The following is a 22,662-nucleotide window of genomic DNA, read 5'->3' as shown; positions in this document are numbered from 1 at the left end:
CTTTGTGTCTTTGGAAACCCGGAGTCAGGACATGGCTAATCTATCGTAGCATAAAGACAGGAAGCAGTCTGGCTCTGTCCTACGTTGGGAGGACATCGGCTAATGCTACCGTGTGAGCTGTTTGAAAATGTCCAGCTACACCATTAATGTTTGAAGACAATGAGCCTGTAAAAGAACCTTAAATAAGCACCTGATAGCTTGAGGCTTCAGGTTAAAGCTAACAGGTCCAGCTGATGATCCATGAAGAAGACTTGTAAATAAAGCAGATCTATTACACCAAAAATGATGAACTTCAAATCCAAACTGTGAGGGGACAAGAAGAGATGGAAAGAATTCAAATGTGTTTTAATTTGAGGGGACAAATTGCTGAAAGGAGGCATGGATACATGTCGACCTCCCTCGGTGCATCTGCCTGCCTCTGTACTTCTGTCCCGCCGTGGATGTGCTGACATCTATGTGCTGCTGGTTGTGTCTCCAGGCTGGGGGAGGGAAAAGAGCCGGGGCGGTGGCCACGGTGATGGCCGCCGTCGACCTCGCTCGGGTCCGTCTGCCCGCGCATGTCGAAGGCGGCCGCGCCGAAGAGGAGGAGGCCGTAGAGGCAGAGTTAAGGCAGCGGGCCCCCGCTGCCGCCGCCGTGGCCGCCGATCAACATTATCGAGCAGGCTGGACAACAACGAGAGCGCAGGCCGGCCAAATGCTTACCGCTGCTCAGGAGTTTACACCTGCACCCACCCTGCCGCTGCCTCAGGTTAGCTAGGCCTCCCCAGCAGAGAAAAGACTAACGTGCCAAAGGATTTGACTAAGTTATCAGTTTCAAGGCTTTTGTCATATATGAATCTTTTATACTGCACTGGCAAACAATTTGACAGGTTTCACCAAAATGTAAAGAAATTTCTGCAGCAACAATCGAATAGTTTGATTATTGATCATGTTTATCAGGTCAAAGTTTAGCGTTGCTCTTAACGTCCCTCCTTGTTGGGAAAGAGCACCCACAGGTTTTATAATATTCATTTAAGATGATGTCACAACCGTGAAAAATACTTTAAATAGTTCAGAGACAATAGTGGACTCACTTATAGATGATGACAGAATGTAAAGACAATAAGAGACAATAACACAAATGTCCCCGAGGTGTCCTCAATGATAACGTACTTATGGAAAATAATAGTAAAATTTCTTGAAGATTTTTGCCAGTGCTTTTACATAATCACTCTAAAAACATGAATTCTCTTTATTACCATGTCGTTATTTGTTGTACTTATAGGAATAAAGTATTATTCAAAACATTTCTATGTACGTATGTTTTGAATAATATATGTATGTGTGTTGTTCCGCTCTTCCTGAGGTTTTAACGCTCCTGTGAATTCTGTTGATTACTCCAGATTCAGAGAGCCACAGAAATCTCCTCCCATGTGGACACTGGTCTCGCCCCGTCTCCAGTCCCACATTTCACAGTTTCTAAAGTTTCTGTCCCAAAACATGAGTCTAGCTCTGAGGTAAGAGAGACGACATCAGGCAAGCAGTAGAAAATAACCTGCGCAGAAAGAGCAGAGCTTAACGAAACACTGAGAAATAATATGAAATGCTGAAATAATAGAAAGCAAACTTTAGTCAGTAATCCAACCTGTAATTGACCCTTCACTAAGCCACGCCCCCTTAGTCACTGTTGCTAACCTGTCAAGACAGTTTGCAATGATAACAGTCTTCAGACATTCATGGTAACTTTTGACACAACGACACTTGTACACAGTTAATTTTTATACTAAAATTGAGAAAGAAAAAAAACAAGTTTGTCCAGGAGTGTCGCAGCTTCAGGTTGTGTTGAATTTGATTGACAGCCTTGGTTCCTGGTGTGTAAACAGGACAGAGCTGCTAACGTTAGCTTAAAGTCTGATAGCATCCAGGACTGCCTCTCACACGGGGGATGCTTCAGTCCTGAACGTAACCTGTGACCTCATAAAATGAAGTCATCAGATAATGCTATGCTAACTCCTGGCCTTTAGCACTGTAGACAGTAAGTTAGTTAGCTGGGCAAGCTAACATTAGTAGCTGCTGTTAGACCAGAGTTTCTCCCTATCAACATGTGAAGACATGCAAACAGTGACACACCTGCTCTGAGTCACTGCTGCTAAGCTGTGATTGAACAGATGCCGTTTGGGGGAGGGGCTTAGCAAGTGGTCGTTTGGTTATTACTGCTCGCCTGAAATGCAAACTTGTTGTGAACCATAGTGTAGACGTGATAAAATCACCCTAAAGTAACAAAATTAATCCTCGTTAACCCTGTTTTCCTTCACCCTCTCATCAATAGACGTGCTCCTGAAACCACTGATTACTTTAGCTTCATCTACAATTCCCTAAATTTAACCCTGTTGTAGCTTTAATAAAACTAACACGTCATAGATGCCTCCCTGCTCTGCGGTTCAACGCAAACTGTTAAATCAAATCAACATAATTTGTTGATGATGGTGTGGGTGTTCCTCCTCTCTGGGTCGGTCAGGTTTCCATCGCCGGCTCGGCTATCGCTGCTCTGCAGAAAGAGTTGTCGTCGTCCTCGGCCGCCGCAAGAAAGATCATCAGGCCTGTCAAGTCTCCCAGTCCGTCTGGTAGAATGGCAGGGACCAGAGAGACACTGGAGCCCATTCCTCCACCCTTCAAAGACCTCACTGAGAAATATCAGAGTCATTTTGGCACTGAGTTACAGACGGGGGTGGTGTACTCGGGGGGCATGGAGACAATATATAAGGACTGGCGAGCCCAGGTGTGTAATCTAGCTTGGTGGGCTGGAACTGAACAGGACAAGAAAACCTGATGAGTAAATGAAGGTCGTGGATATTCATGATCCCCAGAAGATGATCCTTAGTCTTTTGATGACCCCTCTGATCTTTATTCTGGTGCCACTGACTGGCCAAAACGTCTTATCCACACAAGAATATCAAATCTTAGGAGCAGCATATTTTTCTTTTGATTGATTTTAATGACCCTTTTAATTACAGCACCACCCCAAACTTTACACCTGTAGCCTCACTACTCATCAGGACACTAATAGCTAAATAACAGACATCTGGCTCGTTCATCTTGTGGGATTAAACGAGTCTTGCAGTCATTCAGGGCCACTCTTTGACCTTCAGTCTGTTTTTTGGAAGTCCGGTTTTCTTGATTTCTGTGAGAAACCAGGATTTAATATCGCTTTCAAAAAAGCTTTAACATGCCCGTCGACGCTATTGACAACCTCATTTCACCTCTTCAGTCCATCCGGCCCCCTCTTCATCTGTCCTTGCTGTGTCGTCTTTTCTTTGAGTCTTGTCCTGTGTGTGTTTGCTCTTTTGTGTTCATGTCATGGATTTCCGAAGTAGGCGCATTTAGTCTTGAATTTCTGTGCTCTAACAAATCTCTGCCTGGTTGACAGGTCGTGGAGGCAGCAGCCGTGCCTTCTGCAGGCGGCGGCGTGGTCCCCCCCACGCTGGTGTCTGTAAGTGGTTTAGTTCTCCCCAAAAATATATCCATACCTCTCTTTGAAGGGGCCTTTTTCTAAAAGTGCTGTGTTTTGTCTGCAGGGCTTGAAGAATACAAATGTGACGGAGGGCGAGTCCGTGACCTTGGAGTGCCAGATCAGCGGTCACCCCGCGCCCATCATCATGTGGTTCAGAGAGGACTACAGGATCGAGAGCTCCATTGATTTCCAGATTAGCTACGAGAACGGATTCGCCCAGCTGGTGATCCGCGAGGCGTTTGCCGAAGACAGCGGCCGCTTCACCTGCACCGCCACCAACGAGGCGGGAACCGTCAGCACCTCCTGCTACCTGCTCGTCCAGGGTCAGTACAAGCAGTAACACGGGAGACAAAATCAACAAATACCACATACATGTCCCTCAAATGAGACTTTTTCAGTGTCCTCCTGAATATTCTCAGGGTTGCACTGTGTTTAGACTTTATCCTTCACTAAACCCTGCCCCCCTTAGTTCCTGTCATGAAATCTGTGAATCTGCTGCTTGAGAGTAACCCTGTCGTCCTCCCCCAGTGTCTGAGGACATCGAGAGCAGAGAGGAAATCGCTGTCGTTACTGAACACGTTGAAACTGCTGAGAAACTGTGAGTCGGTCAAGTTTTTTTAAAAAAGAAAAGTTTGTCCAGGCTCTTTACTTTTGAATTGCTGAAACTTAAAGGAAGCCAGCAGTACAGCTCGGTCCTGCTGATCCTAAAAGGAGATTTATGTTTCCAGAGTAACCGAAGAAGCCAAAGAGGAGACCATGTCTCAGGTGAGCGTGGCCGAGTCAGATACTGCCGCCGCAGCACCCTTCTTCATCAAGAAGCCAACCATCCAGAAGCTGGTGGAAGGAGGAAGTGTTGTGTTTGAATGTCAGGTTGGAGGAAGCCCCAAACCACACGTCATCTGGAAGAAGAGCGGCGTACCGCTCACTACCGGATACAGGTGTGTGATATCGTACAAACTGCTGGCCAGGTTTTCACAGTCTCCCGAGGATGATGAATTTAGGCTATTTATTTTTTGTTTGATGTGTTGATGGATCTACAAATGAGCCTGTTACCGTGTCCCTGCTGTCCCCGGGTGTGTGGCTGGTCAGTCCTTACAAACTTACTACCAAACCCTGGACCAATGATCTGTCAGGCTGAATTCTATAATGTGCAGCCTCGACAACATGAAGTCTTTGGTTTGAATATTAAAATCAGTGTTGACATGATGTAAAACAAGCTCGTAAAAACCTATATTTAATTTTCACACAGTTTGGAAGATAATTTTAACCTTACAGCTTCTTACAGGGAGCGAAAGGGAAACTGAATGAAGTGGATTTGGTTAATGATGATTCGTTAAAGTGAGGTTTCATATTTTCTACATGGCCCCAAGATGGCAAAAAACCAAGACAGATACAAACATACAACATTTTAAAGGCTTGCTTGGCATCTAGAGCTGTGCTGATTTCATCAGCTGAACATATTTTGATCAAGCGATATCTGTTCGCCTCTGTTGCATGTCGTCCATCATCTCTCTGCCCTTGAAGCAAAGATAATTCCTGAAATGATTCAGAAATTTGCCATTTCTAGCAAGAGCAGAATCGTCAAAATGATGTTTTTTCAGATTGTGTCTGGGATGTACAGCCTCTAGGGGGCACTAGTCATCATTGAATCTCAGTTAACATGCCTGTTCCTCTCCACTCCATCAGATACAAAGTTGCCTACAAGAAGGACACTGGAGAATGCAAGCTGGAGATCTCCATGACCTTTGCTGATGATGCTGGAGAATACTCTGTGTTTGCCAAGAACCAGCTTGGGGAGGTCTCAGCCTCCGCCAGCCTGCTGGAGGAAGGTATTTGAACATCCAGGCATGCAGGAAAATGTTTTAAGTGAGGGGGGCTGCCAACTGAACATACAGGTGTGACAACAACAATGATGATGACAATGACAAACGCAACCATTCACTCTGCTAGCACACACACACACACACACACACACACACACACACACACACACACACTCATATTACACACCATTAGAAAACTCTCATGAATCAATTGATGGAAACATTTGAAGATACAATCACAACAGGAAGCACTTAAACATCAACAAATACTACATGTACTGAACAGCTATTCATTTACTGTGGGTGTGGGTGGTGTGCCTTTGACTGGACTGGTACAGGTTCACTTTATTACTGTTGCATCTAAGAGTCTGAGAAGCCACCACCAGGGGGCACTGCAGCCCCCTTCCCACACCTATGGTAAAATCTACCTTCCTTTTAATATAAGATAGATCAGACTGGAAGAAAAATGATGTGTGTGTGTAATAACTGCAAAGAGCTGCTTCTTCCCTCATGTCAGGGTGTTCAGTCGGTGAAATAAGACGCCCGAGCTCACGTGAGGTTAAATGCTTTGTTTTATTAACAGAGGAATACGAAGCCTACATGAAGAAACAGGACGCAACCTTTAAGACTGAAGTGACAGCCGTGGTGCAGGAGCCCAAAGTGGGCGACGTCCCCCCTGTCGTCGTTACGACGATGGAGCAGATGACCACCACCATTATCTCTGGACAGGTAGACGCATCATTAGCCATGGTTGGAGTGGTTTTACACAGTGATGGTGTTTCAGGGGAACATGGAACTTTACATGTCCATATGGACAGATTAAACCACCAGAGTTCCTTGGAGCGAACCACCATCAGAGGAGATGACCGATTAGCCACTCCTTTCAGACATCTGCTGTCATCGCCTTCAGAACACATTGTGTGACCAGGAGTGATTTGTTAGCTCAAAGTAAGTCGTGTCCTGTTCAGACTTCTAACTTCTCATCTCATTTATAGGAATTCCATCTTTCTGCCATTGAGCTGAGGATCATCCAGGAGATTGAACTCTGCATTATGAGGATTACTTATAAAGAGATTGTGACAGAGGATGGAGAGCTGATGGTGACTGCCACCCCCACCGAAGCCATGCAGCCTACCTTTGACACTCCTGTCAAAAACTACAGGATTATGGAAGGAATGGGCGTCACTTTCCACTGTAAAATGGCTGGAATGCCCCTCCCCAAGGTATGGATTTTTTTGAAGAGACAGATTTCTGGTTTGTCTTTGTTGAACTAAAATGAAAAACTCTTTGAAGATTTGACAACGGAGCTTGGAAGTGCATTTGAATTTGTACCCACACTTGTCTTCCAATCGGATTTTGTTTTCACCAGATTGCCTGGTTCAAAGATGGCCAGAGAATCAGGCCTGGCGACCACTACCAGATGGAAGTTCTTCAGGATGGACGGGCCAGCCTGCGTCTGCCTGTGGTTCTGCCAGAGGATGAGGGGGTGTACACCGCCTTTGCTACCAACATGAAAGGAAATGCTGTGAGTTCTGGGAAGCTCTATATAGAGCCATCCGGGGCTGGAACACCTCAGAGATACACACCACAGCCAGCGATGCAGAGGATCAGGTAAAGTCTTATTCAAAGGACAAAGAAATACTTAATAAGATCAAAAAAAAAAACTGGTGTACAACTGTGGACACATGGGTAACGACGACTCTTCTTCTTCCTCAGGTCCACATCTCCTCGCTCTCTGAGTCGTTCTCCTGGTCGTTCTTCCAGCCGTTCCCCCGGACGCTCTCCTGCTCGTCGGCTTGACGAGACAGACGAGGCTCAGCTGGAAAGACTCTACAAGCCTGTGTTTGTCATGAAGCCTTCCTCCTGTAAATGCTCTGAGGGGCAAACTGCCAGGTTTGACCTGAAGGTCGTTGGCAGACCGATGCCTGACACATACTGGTTCCACAACGGTCAGTGATAATAGATAAATCGTCATTAATGTGTTCTTCAAAGAGGTTTGTTGGTCACACAGTAATCAACATCTGTATGTCACCTCCTCAGGACAACAAGTGGTGAGCGACTACACCCACAAGATTGTGGTTAAAGAGGACGGTACGCAGTCCCTGATCATTGTCCCAGCCATGCCGCAGGACTCCGGAGAGTGGACAGTCGTCGCTCAGAACAGAGCTGGACGATCTTCCATCTCCATCACTCTCACCGTTGATGGTGAGGCTGCAGCTCACCACAGCTTTTTTCAAGGGCATGCTAATGAACATTTATTGACTTTAAGGCTTTCTCTATGATCTCTTCTTTCTTCTTCAGCCAAAGAAACGTTAGTGCGTCCCCAGTTCACTGAGAAACTGAAGAACATCAGTGTAAAGCAGGGCACTCTGGTTGAACTGGCCGTCAAAGCCATTGGAAATCCCCTGCCAGATATTGTCTGGCTGAAAAACAGTGACATCATCACACCTCACAAGCACCCAAACATCAGGTATGTTTTATTAGTGTTTAGCAATAGTCTCTCTGGCACTCAAAGTTCATTCCCAGTAAACACATGTTGGACTTATTTTATTATTTTATTTATATTTAGGTACAATGATGTTCATATCTTTCTAACAATGGCCAAATAAGCAAGCCAGAATCACAAAATACATGCTCTACGTTTATACTCTATTTTCACCTATTTGAAGATGTAAATATTCATCAAACATTTTGAATTTTGATTTTTATATGTAAGGAATCTAATAAGAATAACAGTTCATATATCTGTATTATATATATATGTCTGCATGCGTTATATACGTGACCTTTGGTCTACTAAACTGGAAAAAATGTAAAAACTCTTTTTGGCTTGCTACTCTTCACCAGTCACAATACTTTGACTCATTGACCATTTGGCACTGGAAAGGTAGGATCCAATCAGCTTATGTAACCTCGTAAGCTGGAAAGTATTGGTCAACAACTGTATTTTTTCATTGTAGTGAAAACAAAAATGTTAAAGAAATTGAAATATATGACAAATCCATATCCCAGGGTTGAAGGAACCAGAGGAGAGGCCAAGTTCCAGATTCCCTCTGCAGCTGGCTCAGACAGTGCCTGGTACACAGCTACCGCCATCAACAAAGCTGGCAGAGACACCACTCGTTGCAGAGTCAACGTTGAGGTGGAATATGCTGAACCTGAACCAGAGAAGAAGATAATTATTCCCAAAGGGACCTACAGAGCCAAAGAGATTGCCCCTCCAGAGGTGGAGCCCCTTCATCTGCGATATGGTCAGGAACAGTGGGAGGAGGGCGACCTTTACGACAAAGAGAAGCAGCAGAAACCACAGTTCAAGAAGAAGCTGACCTCTGTTCGCATGAAGCGTTTTGGTCCAGCTCATTTTGAGTGCAGATTAACCCCCATTGGTGACCCCACTATGGTGGTGGAGTGGCTGCATGATGGCAAACCCCTGGAAGCTGCTAACAGGTTGCGCATGGTCAATGAATTTGGCTACTGCAGTCTTGACTATGAAGTTGCTTACGCTAGGGACAGCGGCGTCATCACCTGCAGAGCTACCAACAAGTATGGAGTCGACCAGACCTCGGCTACCCTGGTCGTCAAGGATGAGAAGGGCCTTGTTGAGGAAACACAACTTCCTGAAGGCAGAAAGGGGGCACACCGAATCGATGAGATTGAACGCCTGGCTCACGAGGGAGGACCCTATGGAGTCACTGCTGAAGACGAAACTGAGAAAATGAAACCTGAGATTGTCCTTCTTCCTGAATCAGTCATGGTTAAGGAAGGCGACACTGCACGATTCCGCTGTCGAGTGACTGGTTACCCAGCGCCAAAGGTTAACTGGTACCTCAACGGACAACTTATCCGCAAAAGCAAGAGATACAGACTTCGGTATGATGGTATTTACTATCTGGAAATCACTGAAATCAAATCCTATGATTCAGGAGAGGTGAGAGTTGTGGCCGACAACAACCTGGGCTCAGCTGAACACACTGTAAAGCTGGAGATTCAGCAGAAAGAGGACTTTAGGACTCATCTGCGCCGTGCTCCGGAGGCAAAGGCAGCCGATGTTGCACCCGAACCTGGAAAAACACCATTCGAGGTGGTGAAGGCTGAGAAACCTTCAGAGGACTCTCAGCTGAAAGAGGTGGTCAAGCTCAAAAAGGCCCAGAGAATCGTCCATGAGAAAGCCACAGAGGAGTCAGAGGAGCTGAGGGGCAAGTTCAAGCGCAGGACAGAGGAAGGCTATTACGAGTCCATCACAGCAGTGGAGCTCAAGTCACGTAAGAGGGACGAGTCCTATGAGGATCTGCTGAGGAAAACTAAGGAAGAGCTGCTCCACCGTGCTAAGGAGAAGGAGGAGGCTGAGAAAAAGAAGGAGGAGGAATCCCGCAAGGTTACAGCTAAACCTCTAAAACCAGAAAGAGTCAAGCTGTCAGCCAGCATGGAAGCTCCTAAGATCCTGGAGCGTATCACCAGCCAGACAGTTGCACAGGGCGACGAAGTCAAGTTCAGAGTCAGAGTCATTGGAAGACCAGAACCCGTGTGCCAGTGGTTCAAGAATGGTGTTGAACTTGAGAAATCTGACCGTGTGTACTGGTACTGGCCCGAGGATCATTTGTGCGAACTGGTGATCAGAAATGTCACAGCAGAGGATTCTGCTAGTGTCATGGTTAAAGCTTCAAACACCGCTGGGGAGACTTCAAGCCACGCTTTCCTGCTGGTGCAAGGTAATATGACTTTCCACACTTTACATGTAATTCTCCACCTGAATTGTGTAGTTTTCAACAAGGTTTTGTTGTCATTGTTGCAGCAAAGCAAGTCATCACGTTCACACAGAAACTGGAGGACATCAACGCGAAGGAGAAGGACACTATGGCTACCTTTGAGTGTGAAACCAATGAGCCCTTTGTCAAGGTCAAATGGCTGAAGAATAATGTGGAGATCTTTTCTGGAGACAAATACAGGATGCACTCTGACAGAAAGGTTCACTTCCTGTCTGTGCTGATCATTGACATGAGGGATGACGCAGAATTCACCTGCATGGTTGTAGACGATGACGTCAGGACAACTGCCAAGCTCAACGTTGAAGGTGGGTTGCCTAACATCCGGCTACAGTCAAAGGACCTAAACTTAATTTTTTTTTATCAGAGATGTTGGACATCTCATTTTATGTTACTATAGATCTGAACTCTGGTTTCTAGCTTTAAATGGGTCTTTTACAGTCTGATGTTCAGTTACATAAAAATTTAAAAACTATATCAGCCACTGTCCCTATAATAACGCAGAAAGTATAAGATAGTGTTCTGTTTTTGTGTAGGTACAAATTTTGTATGTCAATACTATTTAGATACCTTATCTTTCTTTAACCACTTTGTCCAAGCGTATGATGGACTTTTCACTGAAACCGGAGTCACTGACGTGCCATCTGTAATTTCTAAAAAAAACAGGAGCACCGCTGGAGATTGTGAAGCAGCTGGAGAGCACAGAGGTGCCTGAGACGTACTCCGGAGAGTTTGAGTGTGTTGTGTCTCGTGAGGACGCTGAAGGCAGCTGGTTCTTTGGAGAAAAGCTGCTCTCGCCAACTAGTAAATATGTCATGTCCTCCCGCCGTGGAAGACACACTCTGTCCATCAAAGATGTCAAGAAGGAGGATCAGGGAAAATATACCTTCAAAGTGGGCGAGTTCAAGACAAGTGCCTCACTGAAGATGAAATGTGAGTGACTATAAGTTTTGTACATTTGTAGTAAATTTGGAAATTTTATTTGCAAGAAATATAGACATGTAATCGGCATGAAATGTAACCTTGCTGCTCTTCCATGGATGAACCCTTAACATTTTGGACATGGGTTAGGGTTAGGGTTGTGCCTTCTTGTAGCACAACAAGGACAAAACAACACAGCAAACAACCTCATAACCTAAAAGTCTAAAAATAGCTAAAGCTTCATTATTTTGTTCCATGTACCAGTTTCATATACTGAGCTGGAAAGAATACTGCACCAAAAGCATTACTTTGACGTTTTAGTCTGATCTAGTGTCTAACATGTTTGTCTTGTTTCAGTGCGTCCGGTGACATTAATGCAGCCTCTAACCGACCTGACTGTCTGTGAGGGCGACATTGCTCAGCTGGAGGTCAAGTTCTCCCAGGAGAACGTTGAAGGAACCTGGATGAAGAGCGGGCAGCCAGTCACAGCCTCAAACCGTGTCCACATTGTAATTGACAGACAGATCCACAAGCTTCTGATTGAAGACACCAACAAGGATGACTATGGGATGTACTCATTTGTGGTTCCCGATCAGGCAATCTCAACCTCTGCAAAGCTGGTCATTCAGAGTAAGACACGTTAGATGCGTATTGTTTTTGTAAAGGATGTATTACTCCAAAATAAAAGCCTACTAACAACATATTTTATCTTGTGTTGCAGCAATCGGCGTCTTGATCCCACTGAAGGACACTAGTGCCGTTGAGGGAACCAAGGCTGTCTTGGAGAGCAAGATCTCCGCTCAGGACGTCAGCTCAGTCAAATGGTACCATGATGATAAACTGGTGATGCCCAGCGACCGAATCCAGATGGTGGCAAAGGGAGCCAAGCAGCGTCTGGTCTTCAACAGGACCTACGCGTCCGATGAAGGAAACTACAAACTGGTGGTTGGCCGAGCCGACACCAGCTGCAGATTTTCTGTTCAGAGTAAGTTGTATGAGGAAAGGCTGAGCGAGGGTCAAGCATGTGGTGACTTAATGAAGACCATTAGCCGTAAACAGGTCTGTTACTTTCGTTCTTAGTTTTGTTTGATTTGTACACACAGAAGATATTTTTGTTTTCAGTTGGATGAGTAAATAAACAGAATGGCAGATCCCATGTTTCAATTAATTTTAGGAATAGTAATAAAATAATCTGGAAATTGTCAGTTTTTGCCTGACTTAAAACTTCAAAAACAAATTTTCTGCCACATTCAAAAAACATAAAATATATTCTTTATTGGTGCCAGATTTAAAGGAAAAGGTCAATAAAAAGGCTTCGAGAAGTTAAGTCCAGGTGGACTGCCGACTTCACGGAGTGCAGTTTTAGATTAGCTCCTGATATCAGGCTTCAAAAAACTAGGAAATAAAGATCCTGGTATTTTCAAGGAATTCTCAATAAATTCTGTAGTATTTTCTCATAAACCTGCAGGATCGGGGGATTTTCTTTTTACCATGGGAAGATATATTCCCAGGTAGAGACAAAAATTAAAATCACTAGATAACTTTAACCCAGGCATGTCCAAACTGTTCCATAAAGGGCCGTGTGGCTGCAGGTTTTCATGCCAACCAAGACGGAGCACACCAGGCTGGACTCATTTAATCAGCTGATAATTAGGTGACCTCCTGACTGGTTGCAACAAAAACCTGCAGCCACACAGCCCCTTATGGACTAGTTTGGACATTCCTATCTTAACCCTACATCCCATAGTTGAAGCACAGAGAGAAAAAGCCCTGACCAATCGAACAGCAGTATTTATTTTCAGAGCCTTTCATGTAAAACATGATCAAGATCCACGCAGAACTACACTGACACCATTTCAGTGCTGACACTTTAGTAATATTTTATATTTATATTTATATTTTCTTTGACCGAGACGGTCACTGTTATCCATTGACCAAAACTCAACTGATTGTTAGCATTTTAATGGTGCACAGTCTGAGATTAGCTTTTTTTCTCCTATATTCATTTGTTTTTCATCTAAGTAAGCGAAGCGCCGCCCTGCTGGCTGCGTCGTGGTCCTCCTGTCCCTGTCTTCTCATTCCAATTATTTCTACTGTCTTTTGTGCCTTTGTGTCCTCTGGGACGGGTTGTAACCGAATATAATTTCATTGCACTTGTGTAATGACAATAAACGCTTCCTGATTCCTGATTCCTGATTTCTATCATGACTATGAAAGATAACTAGCTGATCACTCGTTAAATGGTCCCACTCTTGTTTCATATCAACAGCTGTCCAGATAGTGAAACCGATGAAGGACAAGGAGTGCTCCGAGTCTGAGAACGTCGTATTTGAAGTCGAGGTTTCCCACCCTGGCATTGATGCCTTCTGGACCTTTAAGAGGCAGCCACTCAAAGCCAGCGCCAAGTACAAGATGGAATCAAAAAACAAGCACCACACCCTGACTGTGATGAACGCAATGAAGGATGAAGAGGGCGAGTACCTGTTTGCTGCTGGTGAGAAGATGTGCAGCGCTTCTCTTACTGTAACAGGTAAGCCGGCTACGGTTTTAAAACATTTTTTATTACTCAGCAGTCTCAGAGACGGTTTCTACCGCAGGTTGACATTGTACTGCTGATTGAACTAAGCATTAACTGGCTGTCTCCTGTCCTCAGGTGGTGCGATCAAGAAGCCCCTACGTGATCTGGTAGTGGCCGACTCCCAGACTGCCGTGCTGGAGTGTGAAGTAGCCAACCCCTCTGCTGAGGGCAAATGGCTGAAAGACGGCCAGCCCGTCGACTTCAACGAGAACACGCTGAGCGAGGTGAACGGCGCCGTCAGACGCCTCGTCATTGTCATCACCAAAGCCACAGACATCGGAGAGTACACCTATCAGGTCGCCACCTCCAAGACCTCTGCGACCCTGAAAGTTGAGGGTAGGTCCAGACACATACAGAACGCATCCTGCTGTAGCCTACCAGTTAGCTCAGCTCATCACAAGCTAGCCCAGAAATTAAACATGTCTTGGACACACAGAGGCGGTAAAATGGCTAATCAGCATTTTGACCAAAATGGATGATTTCTTCAAAATCATTTGAAGAGATTCATCTCATTCAGATTTGGTTTGCTGACAAGTATCTGTATACCCCTGGTTGAGAGCGACTGATCTAAGATACACACCAACAAATCCTTGATTAGCAACATTTGTCTCCACAGCTGTGAAGGTCAAGAAAACCCTAAAGAACCTGAACGTGGTCCAGACTCAGGACGCTGTGTTCAGCTTGGAGCTGACCCACAAGGACGTGAGAGGAGCACAGTGGATCAAGAACGGAGTTGAGATTCAGCCCAGCGATAAATACGAGATCACTATTGAAGACACAGTTCACACCCTGAAGATCAGGAACTGCACCACGCAGGATGAATCTGTTTACTCTTTCAAACTGGGGAAACTGTCTGCTAATGCCAGGCTTAACGTTGAAAGTAAGCAACCAACAATAAATTTAAAAAACAACGACACAAGATTTCATATTTTTTCCGTTGCTGAACATAAAAACATAGAAGTACAGCAAAAAGTTACAGAACAAATTCTAAAATGTTCTGTAAAATATTCCCCACAGCCATCAAGATCCTGAAGAAGCCAAAGGACGTGACATCACTGTTGGGCGCAACGGTCGTATTTGAGGTGGACATCTCCGAGGACAACATCCCGGTGAAGTGGCTGTACAACAGTGTGGAGCTAAAGCCGAACGGGCACTACAGTATGCTCTCTGAGAAAAAGACCCACAAACTGATCATCCAGGACGTGGACGGCAGCAAAGAGGGAGAGTACACCGCTGTGGTGGGCCACCTCCAGTGCAGCGCTCGCCTCGTTGTTGAGTGTAAGTGTTAGCGTAGCATGATGTGTTAGCAGTCTTTTAAAAGTGTATGAAAATGACCATCAAGGATTAAATTAAACTGTGTTTCAGAAGGTTATGTTTGTTGAGTTGAGACATGAATCAAACGCAAGTTTAGGGTTCAGTTTCAGCGGATGCTAACTAAAATAGCTGGACAAATACAAGGCTAGCCCGGTCAGCGTTAGCTACAGTAAAGTGCAGGTGACATTAATGTCCATAACTATGAAACCTTTTGTATTTAGAACTTATAATTGTTAAAATATGAAAGATTTATATCGTTTTCCAGTATTTTTAACTCCTTCCTGCTCAGGTTGAGATAGTGACACAATACTACCTTTGCAACTACTTACACGCACATTAGCTGACTAACGTTTGGAAGTTGGGCCCTACTGCATTTTATCATACAACGTTACTCTTAAAATGGTAAAACCATCGGTACCACTGTTCACATTTCTTTGAATTATGCTGAGACTGACATTTTCCCCTCAGCCCTGCGAGTCACTCGACCCATGAAGAGCGTGGCGGTCCCTGAAACGCAGGTGGCCACGTTCGAGTGTGAAGTTTCTCACTTTAATGTGCCGTCCACCTGGCTGAGAGACGGCGTGGAGATCGAGATGAGTGAGAAGTTCAGAATTGTGGTTCAGGGAAAACTCCACCAGCTGAAGATCATGAACACCAGCAGGGATGACTCAGCAGAATACACCTTCGCTTGTGGGAACGACCAAGTATCTGCAACGCTAACCGTTAACCGTAAGTTCTTCCCCTCAGCTGCTATCGCTGAGAATAAAAAATGTCAATATATTAAAATCCATTAATGCAGTCAGTTCATTCAGTCATTTGTTCATTGAGCCAAACCTCCTCAAATATTATTACTTTGCACAAGAGAAAATTTCTTACATAAACCAAAACAACAACCTTAATAACACCTTCAACCGATCACGAGTAGATTTTAGGAATTGTTTCAAATTATTGTGCAAATTAAATTAAATTGTATTTAATTTTCATTTTACAGGCTTTTGTTTTCTGTGTTTTAAGAGGCAAATTAAGGACTTATTAAGGGGATTATGGTCCATTAGGACCATTTATTTTGTCTGAAAGGTATATGAAATTTCAGTTAACTTACCATCAGTTTCCTGTTTTTTCAGCCATCCTCATCACAACAATGCTGCAGAACGTGAATGCTCAGGAGAAAGACACTGTTACCTTTGAGGTGAACGTCAACTACGAGGAAATCACGTACAAATGGCTGAAGAACGGTGTCGAGATTCGTTCCACGGACAGATGCCAGGCTCGCTGCAAACAGCTCGCTCACACTCTAAACATCAGAAATGTTCACTTTGGTGACAGCGCCGAGTACACCTTCATGGCTGGCTCTGCGGTAACTACAGCGAAGCTTGATGTTGAAGGTAAGATTTACCTTTTTTATTATTTCCTTTTGGCTCCAGTTTGGTCTCCACCAACCCCTGATAAAGATATCTGGCTCTGCAGCTGCTAGATGTGCCACTATGTTTGCCAGCTAGTCTGTGAGTCTGCTGTTTAATGCTGAGGAGCTCGTGTACAGGCTTTATCAGAGCAAACCAACCCGATATTAAGTGAGCACTACGGCCACCCAAATTACCACAAGAACCACAGAAAGGACCTCAAGAACTCTCACAATGGGTACTAGTACCTCTCCAAGAGAACCCCTCAAACATCCTCATAGACCAAAAAAACCAAAAACATTAAGATAACCTGTAGAACTCCCTCTACCTCTATTAGAACCACAATGAAGACAAGAACTACCAAAAGTTCCTTAGAGTTTCCTCAGTGACCAGTAGAACTTCTCCAATAAACACTAGAGCCGCAGAAAAGACCAAGACTATCTCCTCAATGACCACGACAGTTTACATCCTGACCAGAACCTCCCCAGTAACCAGTAGAAACTCTTTAAGGACCGGGGGAACCTCCAAATTGACCAGAACCTCCTCAATGACCACTAGAACTTCCTAAAGGACCATGAGAACCTCCCCAATGACCACAAGAACGTCCGAAATGACCTGCCCTATATGGAAGCAGTCATTGTGTTTAAACACTCATTCATTCATTCATTCATGCTTTTTCTGGGGCGCAGGGTTGATGAGAGCACTGAGACAGAAAGTATATGATTGCTGATCTTGAAGAAGGCCAGAGGGCCGAAACATCATCCAAAAAAAGGAGAAATGCTTTTGGAGCTGCTATTTTGTCCTTGTCTCGAGCGCTGAGACTGAACCATCCAATAAGAAGACTCATGAAACTAAAACTCGTTGTGATTTCTGGACCATGAGCAAACCTCATGATGTCACACAGAGTCATTTGATTCAATGTTAAACTACTTTTTTTTTTTTTTTTCGCTGCAGCTCGTGTGGTTGAATTCACCAAACACCTGAAGGACCTGAAGATCACAGAGAAGAAGAGAGCGACTTTTGAGTGTGAAGTTTCTGAACCGAACATTCAAGTTATGTGGATGAAGGACGGTCAGGAGCTGGAAATGTCCGATAGGTGCAGTAGCTCATACTCAGCTGCTACAACACTTCTACTAATTACACAACATCCTGAAAACAGATACATAAAGAAAATGTCTCGTTTAACTTTCTGCGCTACCTTCTGTGGCTCCTTCAGATATAAGATGACCTCGGATAAGTTTGTGCACCGTCTGGTCGTGCCATCAGTCCGCCTCTCTGATGCCGGAGAGTACACCGCTGTGGCCGGGTCAAGCATGTCGAAGGGCCACCTGGGAGTTGAGGGACGGGACGTCAAAATCTCGGAACCCGCTAGCAGGGACATCACAGTGAGTTCATGTAGTTATCTTTGTACGAATGCAGTTTGGATTGTTGTGAAGAAACAGTTGAGGATTTTCTTTTTGAGGAAAAAATGTCACAATTTTCTTGTCTGGATTTTAACGTCTGTGAAGATTCGCATTCATCCAGGTCATGGTTCTTCTAAGTCCTTTAAAAAGACAAATGGACTTGCTTGAGGTTCTAGAAGACATTTCACCTTCACGCCTTCCCGAGGTGTAAACAATTCTGCAAGTGGATAAATGCCTTGGACCCCCCCACCAGCCCGTTAGAACTGAAGAAGCCTCTTGGATGAGAAGTGAAACGTCTTCTAGAACCTCAAGCGAGTCCAGTTGCCGATGTAAACCACTTAGAAACTGATTTTAACCACAGAACTGCAGGCGACTAACTACAGCTATTCCATTTATTCAACTTTTCTTTTATACTCGTTGGTTTGTGTCGTAGTACAACCACAGTTTGTTTTAAGAGTTCGCTGTCATTGCCAACGGTTTGACCTGCTGAACACAAAGTGTCCTGACAGCTTCCTGCAGGTATTTTAACAGCAGCAGACAGCAACCCTACCGTCCGTCTGTCCGTCTGCAGGTTGTCGAGAAGCAAAGAGCAACTTTCGAGTTTGAGGTGAATGAGGACGACGTAGAGGGTCGCTGGATGAGGAACGGAGTGGAGATCCAGTTCTCGGTGGAGGAGAGGTTCAACTACGCCACCATCAGGAAGCTCCACCGCCTCACCATCTCTGAGACCTACAGGAGCGACGCAGGGGAGTACACCTTCTTAGCCGGCAAGAACAGGAGCACCATGAACCTTCATGTCAGACGTAAGAGACACTTTTCACTTTTCTAGATTAAACAAAACAGCGTCGCTGCAGCTCTTCTTGTTTTCCTGCCTGGTTTATGTCACAAACAACATGAGTCAAATTTTTAAAATTTGTTGTTACATCAAAGTAATGGTGACAAAGTAAGTAGTAAAAACCTTTTCATCCACTCACTCTTTAAATTATTGTTCATTTATCCAGTGACCTTTCTCAAATAAATTTCAGCTCCATTAATACAGACTAATACTAATACTAATACTTTGATGAAGTATTTAATTCTCTACTGAAAAGACAACAGGTGATCAATTCTGGTTTCTTTTCTTTTTGTAGGAAATAAGGGGGAAAGATCATTTTATCTTTGCTGCTGACAGCATGTAATTCTGAAACACTAGAACTGAACATTAATCAAGCAGAAAACACCTTTAACTGAAAATGAAACGAACTCAGAAGTTCACAATAACTTATTGTGAGAGAGGTGACAAATGACAACTGAATGTGTTTTTAGGCTTTTTTTCCACTGCCATGTATTCTAGGGTCTTGAAAAAACTTTACTTACCTTTATCCCTTCAGTGCCGGAGCCTCCTCAGATCATCCGCCACATGCAGCCTCAGACGGCGACGTCAGGGAGATCGGTTCGGTTCTCGGTGCAGGTGAGCGGCATCCCTCAGCCTCAGGTGCTGTGGTACAAAGACTCCCAGGCTCTATCCACCAGCTACAAGTGCAAGTTCCTCCACGACGGAGACGAACACACGCTGCTGCTGCTGGAAGTCTTCCCTGAGGACGCCAGCGTCTACAGCTGCGCCGCCAAGAACGACTACGGAGAGGAGACGAGTTCTGCCAGCCTCACTGTGGAAGGTACCTCCATCAAATTTATGTCCATAGTTGCCTCAAATGTCGATAACTTAGAAATAAGTGATTTATTTCACCAGTCAGACAGTCAGTATTCAGATGATCAGATATGATCTGAAAATTAGTTTGACCCTCTGAACCTCAACTGAGACAGCAGCTACTGGCTAGTTATGTCAGCTGCTGAAGAAGCTAAGCTAAGCTAATTGATTACTAACTCTGTCACTGATCATGCTTTTTGTCTTGTTCTCTTCCTTCCAGTCCCTGAGGTGGTCGAAACTGTGGCTCGGGTCTCTGCTCCGGTCCTCGTTGCTCCCATGCGGGACATCCTGGTCACAGAGGGACACCCTGCCCAGTTCCAGTGCTCCGTCTCTGGGGAAGGTAGTGGCCACTGCTCGCTTCCTCCTGGTTGTCGGTTCAAAAAATTTGATCGTGTCACATTTCACCGTCCAGTGCTTCAGATACTTGTGTACCATAAATCTCCAGTAGATGTCATTAGATGTATTAATCAGAGAGTAAAAGATGAACTCTGTGTCTCCAGATCTGCAGATTTCTTGGTTCTGTAATGACAGAGAGATCAGACAGTCCGACGTCTTCAGGTTGTCTCATTATGGTGAAACCTGCCAGCTGGAGATTTCCAGAGCTCTCCCCCACCACGAAGGAGAGTACTCATGTGTCGCCACAAATTCGGCGGGCATGGTCACATGTGCTGCGACTTTGAATTTCGACGGTGAGTAACTCTGATGTAAACGTGCCAACGACGTGCAGATAGATCTGTTACTGTTAGACCAGAATGCGCTGCATGTGTTTCAACAGACTTCTCTGCTAGCGTGTTTTTAACTAGAGATGCTCTGATTTTCAGCTCAAAATCTCAATCTAACATGTTGGTTTCCACTGAAACAATAGGAAACTCTGAAATCCTCTTAAAGTGTGTTTGTAGAAATTTGTTGAAATTCTGTTAACTACCAGATGTCCTAGTTATTGAACCAATCATCAACGTATGAATCTACTCACTGATTTGATTACGATTATTAATGTTTGCCTGATCAATCAGAGCATCTCTATTCATGCAGCAGATACTGTCCAGACAGAGGAAGTCTCCGTCGCTCCGGGACTAAACCTACAAGAGGATGTTGCATCAAAACTTAATGGGCATGCTTCACAAAATGAAGCATCTATTGGCCCATGAAAACCCCAACTTTTATTGAGCCAATAGAAGGCTGCATGCAAGTGGCGAGGTTTCAAGCATGTATGCTCAATATGCTTGAGCCAGAGATCAACTGCTGCTGTCGCACAAAGATTTTAATCGTTTAGTAAAATCCGCTTGTTCTCAGTCAAAAACGAAATCAGTTCCATTCTCATAAACATTTTTGAGCTTGGTTTTAAAGAATGCTAATGTGAGCTAGCTGAAAATCACCATTATCAGATTGGTTTCAGTGTATCCTGTGCCTGTTTAGCCTAGCTTAGCACAAAGACCAGAAGTTGTGGAAACTTGTATTTGCTTCAAAGGTGAAAAATGCGAGAAAATCATCCACAAATTTGTTTATTTTCAGCAACAATAATCACCAGAACCTTTCTAAGGTTCTCCTGGTGGAAAGTTGTGCCTTCATCAATGATTGGGGCATGTTATGCTAACATTAGCAAGCAAGCTAATATTGACTTTAGAGCACCCTTTTACATCAAATTGTATTCTAGCAGTAACAAACTATTTTAGTTACTTCTCCAGTCAGAAATCGTTGGTGGCTAACAAGGTGACATTTGTTTGCTAGCAAGGTAACGTTCTTAGTGACACGGTTTAGCTTAGCTTTGCACAAACACAAGTGGGGAAAACTGCTAGGTTAGCTTAGTCAAAAGAAAGAAAATCCACCTTCCGAAAGGCCTGTCTGATTTATATTGGTAAGGATAAAAATGTAGAGGTACCACCTCCGTTTACAACATTGTTTGACATGTGCAGTTATGTTGAAAACTAGTCAAAGCTAGTAGAATTGCTGACTGTTCAGCTTCATTTAAGAGGCGGTGTATTAGATGTAGACAAGTCAGCAAGACCTTTGTGCAGACAGCCGCAGTTTTGAAACAATTTGCCAGCTCATCCTTCAGAAAGACTGGATTGTTTCTGTTTTCTGACATCCTCGCCATATGCTCAGGTGATCTTACATGATCTTACTTTTTATGTGATGCATGTCTGTCTTCTTGTCCTACATCTTAACAGTAGGGACGTCTTATCCTGAGACGTAAGTCTTTGTTTCAGAGGAATGCAGCATGGTCAAAACAGAGATGAACTTTGGAAATCCGGCTTTCCGGGTTCCTCATGCTCAAGCACGGACATAATCCATAGCTGTTTTTTTTTATTATTTGAAATTTTGGCTCCAGTCAAGCTTGCATGATTGACAGCGGAAACCAGCCACTGTCCACCCCCCCACTGATCATGACTGATCCTCAACGCTCCACTCCGGCTGCACTCTTGGCAAACAAGCTATGACACAAGTAGTCTGAAGAAGTCACAAGAATGATGTGTTGACCTAATTCTTCTACTCTTTCTTATTGCCCAGATGAAAAAGCCTTAGCTAGTGTGTCGAGCACCGGGAATGAGACTAAGCTAAGTCAGAGACTGGAGGCTCAGACCGAGAGTTTCAGCTCTCTGTCAGTGGGACAAACAGCCCACAGTGTTGAGTTTACTGAGCTGGTCTCCGAGAGTTCCTCCTTGTCTTGGAGGATGGTGGAGAGTCAGATGGAGAGTGTAAGCTTGGTGGAGATGAGCAGCGTCGATATCAAACTCTCAGCCAGCCCCAAACTGCTGTTGGAAATGAGCGACGTCTGGGTGAAAAGCGGCGAGATGGCCGAGTTCAGCTGCTCGTTCGACGGGCAGCCCTTTGCCAGGGTGCTATGGGATCATAACGGCCAGAGTCTGGTGGACACGGAGCGGGTCAGGAGCTCTCAGACTGGGGGGCTGTTGTCCCTCGTCATCCAGGGTGTTGGTGTGGCGGATCAGGGTGTGTACCGCTGCACCGCCACCAACCAACATGGCCAGAACAGCTCCTCCGCACAGCTCACTGTTGAAGGTGGTTAATCTTTATTTTCTTAATTAGTCTGTTTCTCCATCTGGTCCATCCTACGCCTCCACCTGCTCCTCCTGCTTCGTCCCTTCCTCTCATTATTTAATATGTCCTCTTAGCCTGTAACCTGTTAGACTGTAATAGAATAACAACATTTGTAGTCTAGTTTATTTTCTTCCTGCTGTTGCCAGCTTTGCTTCACTAACCTCATCCATCCATCCTACTCACCCCTTTAGTGTTTAGAGTCATGGCCTTATAAACTCTGACCCCT

The 22,662-nt window shown here is 44.6% G+C and overlaps 1 protein-coding gene across 1 annotated transcript in view; it reads left to right on the top strand.

Annotated features, from left to right (window-relative positions):
* The window catches only part of ttn.1 (titin, tandem duplicate 1), a 175,256-nt gene that overhangs the window by 6,203 nt on the left and 146,391 nt on the right, over nt 1-22,662 (top strand). The window contains 32 exon segments of the mRNA XM_041950097.1: nt 479-748; nt 1,383-1,496; nt 2,498-2,758; nt 3,407-3,469; nt 3,555-3,813; nt 4,019-4,053; nt 4,205-4,428; nt 5,177-5,319; nt 5,897-6,042; nt 6,309-6,536; nt 6,683-6,924; nt 7,030-7,262; nt 7,354-7,518; nt 7,615-7,783; nt 8,326-10,022; nt 10,106-10,384; nt 10,743-11,009; nt 11,355-11,627; nt 11,719-11,982; nt 13,267-13,527; nt 13,651-13,911; nt 14,192-14,455; nt 14,593-14,853; nt 15,358-15,618; nt 16,014-16,274; nt 17,244-17,385; nt 17,506-17,674; nt 18,264-18,495; nt 19,063-19,347; nt 19,600-19,719; nt 19,880-20,068; nt 21,996-22,397. Coding sequence (XP_041806031.1) covers nt 479-748; nt 1,383-1,496; nt 2,498-2,758; nt 3,407-3,469; nt 3,555-3,813; nt 4,019-4,053; nt 4,205-4,428; nt 5,177-5,319; nt 5,897-6,042; nt 6,309-6,536; nt 6,683-6,924; nt 7,030-7,262; nt 7,354-7,518; nt 7,615-7,783; nt 8,326-10,022; nt 10,106-10,384; nt 10,743-11,009; nt 11,355-11,627; nt 11,719-11,982; nt 13,267-13,527; nt 13,651-13,911; nt 14,192-14,455; nt 14,593-14,853; nt 15,358-15,618; nt 16,014-16,274; nt 17,244-17,385; nt 17,506-17,674; nt 18,264-18,495; nt 19,063-19,347; nt 19,600-19,719; nt 19,880-20,068; nt 21,996-22,397 — 8,440 coding nt within the window.

This window comes from Chelmon rostratus, chromosome 13 (genome assembly GCF_017976325.1).
Source record: "Chelmon rostratus isolate fCheRos1 chromosome 13, fCheRos1.pri, whole genome shotgun sequence".
NCBI lineage: Eukaryota > Metazoa > Chordata > Actinopteri > Chaetodontiformes > Chaetodontidae > Chelmon > Chelmon rostratus.
The sequence above is the reverse complement of the archived record's forward strand: the minus strand, read 5'-3'. Positions and strand labels throughout refer to the sequence as shown.